The sequence below is a fragment of the Propithecus coquereli genome, unplaced genomic scaffold (assembly GCF_000956105.1).
Source record: "Propithecus coquereli isolate 6110/MARCELLA unplaced genomic scaffold, Pcoq_1.0 Scaffold131, whole genome shotgun sequence".
Lineage (NCBI taxonomy): Eukaryota > Metazoa > Chordata > Mammalia > Primates > Indriidae > Propithecus > Propithecus coquereli.
The window spans coordinates 1,183,747-1,188,540 of NW_012137303.1; the positions used below are offsets into that span (position 1 = coordinate 1,183,747).

At 44.6% G+C, this 4,794-nt stretch overlaps 1 protein-coding gene across 4 annotated transcripts in view; it reads right to left on the bottom strand.

Moving 5' to 3' along the window:
• Positions 1-3,733, bottom strand: part of LOC105805662 (butyrophilin subfamily 2 member A2-like) — a 10,400-nt gene extending 6,667 nt beyond the window's left edge. For 2 of the 4 annotated variants that reach the window (XM_012638590.1, XM_012638587.1), the window contains exons 1-3: positions 3,550-3,733; positions 2,954-3,080; positions 1,842-2,189 (exon numbers count right to left, since the gene is read on the bottom strand). In XM_012638590.1, the coding sequence (XP_012494044.1) occupies positions 1,842-2,189; positions 2,954-3,050 (445 nt within the window). In that variant the 5' untranslated portion in view covers positions 3,051-3,080; positions 3,550-3,733. The remainder of the gene's footprint in view (positions 1-1,841; positions 2,190-2,953; positions 3,081-3,549) is intronic. The other 2 variants (XM_012638588.1, XM_012638589.1) reach the window with 2 other exon arrangements.
• Between the last annotated feature and the right edge of the window lie 1,061 nt (positions 3,734-4,794).

A 4,794-nucleotide genomic window follows, 5' to 3' on the forward strand; every position in this document is an offset into this window, starting at 1 on the left:
ATTTCATGTTTCTTTTTACTTTTTAAAGTCAAAAGTAAAAAAATAAAAAGTGTTTGAAAATTTGCAATTGCATATGCAACTAGTCTTTGTAGCTCTCACTGTATTCCTATTGGACAGCACTGCTATAAATTGAGCGAACACATGCGGAAGGAAGGATGAGTCTACAGCTCTACGGTCCCTCTTCCCTCTTCCTGTTGGCAAGCTCAAGTGCTGATGTTGCATTCTGATAGTTGATAGCAGCAAGTGGCGTGCATCCCTACCTGAGACCAGTGCAAGGAGGCTGAGGAGCGGGAGGAGAAGGGAGGCTGGTAGGGAGAAGTGCAGGGAAGCAGCTGGCTTCTTCAATGTCAGAAAATCTTCACCCAAAATCCTCAGAATCTAGATTCAACCTAACTAAATTCTACCTTTAAAAATATCTTCAATAACAGAGAATACCAAGTGTGAGAGGTCTACAAATCCATTGTTCAGGGAGATCCATTACCCATGTGTGATCATTTAAAGTCCTTTTGAATAATTCCTTTGTAAAGCCTACCCAGCAAAGTATAGAAAAGACAAGAAATTAAAGCAATCACTCAAGTCTAATGCTTCCTGCTCAATTTGATTTTTGTCAAAAGAGAGAAAAAAAACAGTTGTACATTTCAAGGCTGACAGAAATCATGAAATAAAATAAGAATTAAAATAACTCAGTATATTGGAAAACAAAGTTCTACAAACATCTCGTGAGGTACAATGAGGGCAAGTATCAGACAACAGACTGAAAATCATCACCGAAATGAACAGCCAACCAACCTAACCAAAAAAAAGGAAAAAATGAACAAACAAACACAAAATCTACAACGATCCCATTCAGAATGGGGCAGGCCAGGCCAGGGCCAGGTTTACAGGGAAAGAATCAAGGGTTCCTGTCATTCACAAACCATAATTGGTCAACCATGCAGTGCCTTTGTGAGCAGAGCCAGAACATAAGGGTGGAGAAAACCTCTTTCCATGATATTCTGTTTTAATCAGATATAAGGTTGCCATTATGAGCAACAAAGATGGAGTCTCCTACCTGTTATCATTTAAGTCCTGGTGGAAAGGACACACTCTCCTCAAACCTCACTTCCACTGGTCTGATGGACTGAAATGTCACCATAGAGTCTTCTGAGTCTTAAAGGGTATTCCAGTCTAAACCTTTCTATTAAAGCACAGTACACTGACCCAGGAGTGAAATCATTCCTTAAAGTCATCTTCATAAACTCCTAGAAATCCCCATTTAAATGCACTTCTGTGCTGGGGAAGCCTTGACAAATTCCTCCCTGTCAAACTCTCACTCACTTTCTGTGTAGGGATTAGTGCTTAGTGCATAATTTTTCCTCTGTTCTTAGTTTTGTTTAATAAAATCACCTATTTACGAAACTGTTATTCTCTCTGCAGTCAGTATTTGGGAGAAGGAGAAAGAGGCAAGATTAATATTTATCAAGAAATGAGATGCCCACATGTTGTAATTCTCTAGCCAGTCCTTGTTTATCACAGTTGCAATAATGTAATTATTGACAGTGCCTGCTCTCACTCTCAAAAGCACATATTTTCAGTGATAAAGCAGGGTCAAAAGTTATCTTCAGAGATTAATCAGTCTCCCCTACTCAAGGCCACAGATGAATTCTTTGTGTCCTTCTCAAGAAGCAATGCCAACAGCAAACTAATTCAGTTGGCCCTTGGGCAGGAGGAAGCTACTTTTCTCACAGAAATGGGATTCCAGGCAAAAATCTCCTGATCTGCAGTGGGCCTGAGATTAGCTGAGAAACTTGTCCCAAAAGTAACACTGTGAAAAAGTAATAAAGCAAAATGAAGTGACCCACCTGCCACCTTGAGGTGAATGATGGCCTCATCATAGTACCTGCCTTCTTGGAAGTAACAGCGGTAGATGCCATTCTCCTGGGCTGTGACATTGTGTATGAGCAGCGCCACCCTGCCTCTGCTGATGTCTTTGCTCACAAGGGTGGTTCTTCCTCGGTACTCCTCCATCTGCTCCTCTGCTCTCTCTCGCCCACCCTTGTACACCAACACTGCTGGTGAGAACTGAGACCGGAACCACCGCACCTCCATGTCCTCAGCATTGTTCTCAGGTGACAGGTGGCAGTGTAAAGTGGTGTTTTCTCCCACCATGGCCAGGATTGGATCAGCCGGCCCCTGGACAGTAAACTGGGCTGTTCAACAAAGGAGCAGAATCACACAGGGACCAGAGGCATCGAATATCTAAGGTAGGAAAGGATCGGAATGTTCCAGGCACTAAAAAATTCTTTCCCAGACTACAGGGGCTTCCTGAGCTGAGAATTGTGGGGACTAGTTGCTGTGGCTGGTCGCCAGCAGCCCTCAGAGCAGCAGCATTGAGGCTGCTAATGCTCCCTGAACAAACATTGAAGAGTTCACCCTGAGCACACTCTATAGGCCCTGTGCCCCCTAGGACTTTTTCCTCTCTTCCCCAATTTAGCACAGTGCCTGAGTGTAGGGTAAACTGGAGCTGTCCAAAAGGGTATCCACTAACTAGTTCCAATTAAAATGAGCTGATCCTGTAAAATACATATACAGGATTTTGAAGATTTAAAATTTTTAAATATTAAGTATCTCAGTGGTAATACGTCATATAAACTAAGCATTTAAATATTAATATTTCATTATTTGGGGTGATATAAAATATATTATGAAAATTCATTTCATGTTTCTTTTTACTTTTTAAAGTCAAAAGTAAAAAAATAAAAAGTGTTTGAAAATTTGCAATTGCATATGCAACTAGTCTTTGTAGCTCTCACTGTATTCCTATTGGACAGCACTGCTATAAATTGAGCGAACACATGCGGAAGGAAGGATGAGTCTACAGCTCTACGGTCCCTCTTCCCTCTTCCTGTTGGCAAGCTCAAGTGCTGATGTTGCATTCTGATAGTTGATAGCAGCAAGTGGCGTGCATCCCTACCTGAGACCAGTGCAAGGAGGCTGAGGAGCGGGAGGAGAAGGGAGGCTGGTAGGGAGAAGTGCAGGGAAGCAGCTGGCTCCGTAAGTACCAAGGACATAGTCACCCAGGACAGGCAGGGACCAGAAGCCTAGGGGTCCAGAGGAGGAGATTCAGCCAAGGAGACCTGGCACCACAGTTCTGACCTAGCTCAAACATTCCTGTCACCCATGGTGTTCTCATCAGCGCCCCAACTTCTGTCTCGGGCGGCCCCCTTCCACCCAAGGTTCAGATATTTTCCAATAAAAGCATTCATTAAACATTCCATGAAATAAGTCAACCATACAACCATCAGGCAGGCAGTTTTCCGCCCTCCTAGGCTCACCTCTCTAGGCAGAGTCCAGTTTCTTTAATTGTCACTTGATATTCTTCCACACCCTCCCTGTCTTGTCTTCCTCCCCCCGGTGAACCAGGCCTGGCGACCCGAGTTAAGGCCAGGCACGCCTTCCCACCGGTGGGCCTCCCCTCTGCCAGGATCCCCTTTCTCTCCATAGCCAAATCCATTCCCCCTAATTGCCTCACCCACCTCGGAGCTGTAGCGCTTCCCCTTCCTTTCCTACCTTCTAGAATTAACCTCTGTGTTTTCTTTTCTCCTGTGACCCTCAAATGATGATTTTCCGGTTGTCTCTCTTTTCTCCAACCCGCCGGTAGGCACAGGCAGCACTAGAGAACAAACCGTCCCAAACGAGCACAGAAAACTTTTTTTCACCTCCCATCAGCTGCAACGTCGAGGGCTGCTGGACCCGGAACCTCAGATTCGGTCTCCTGTGGGTCCGCAAAGTCCTGAGATTTCCAAGGAATGGCTTCGAACCCAGGATTGGGCAGCTGTGGGTCAGCCAGCCAATGGTGTCCCTGAGCCTTATTTCTCACCAGTTACTAGGTAGAATATAGGGAACTAGTTTAAAAAAAAAAAAATTCAAACAGCAAATAACCTTCGGAGATTATTGGGTCTTTTTATTTCTTTTTCCTTTCGAAAGGAAGATGCTTTTTTTCTTTTCATTTTTTTCAAAGTTTTGGGATTTTCCGTGGTTTGTGGCGTTGCTGCTAACCAGGAGAGTTCTCCGTAGACCTGTGCTTGAAGAGGTTGGGGTAGGGAAGGGCAGAGGTAAACATAAGCATCTCTGTTTCCAAAGTCAGAGGAATTTCGTTTAAGTTGCTAGGTTTGGAGGTTGGGGGCGGAGGCCATTAGCTGGCAGCAGACCAGGGTGGAGGGGGCGGGTATCAGCAGAGCTGGAAGGGAAGTGAGACAGCAATTGCAGTATCTCTTATGAAAACCTTGTCATTCATTCAAGAACTGTTGTGTAAGATGTGCTGAGAATCTGAGTGAGAGTTAAAAACTCTTTCCCTCAGGGAGGTGGCATCCTAGTGGGCAGAAGACACAACTGAAGAAAGACTCTAGTTGGCCTTTACTCTCTGAACCCAACTAGATAGTCTGCTTGGGTCCAACCCGCCCCTCCCCCACTCCACACACACATATTGGGCTCTCTGCCAACATGCCCCCCACGGACTCTCATCCTGTTATGTGTTAACTTTTAAAAAATCACATAGTTTATAAATTTGGAAAGGAGACTTTATTTCTCTTAAAGGGTCACAACCTGCTGGTTGGCCATCCTGACAGGCTGGGAAGCATAGCCTCCGGCAGAAGCCTAAAGTTGGACCTTGGAGGGAGGGAGGGGGTAAGACAGGAATTTATGTTAAAGGGATTGGCCAAGTATACATATTTAACAGGCTATAGGAGGAGCCATGAAAATTCCTGAAGGACCCCCCAAACACACACAGATGGATATTAGATTTACATATAGGTA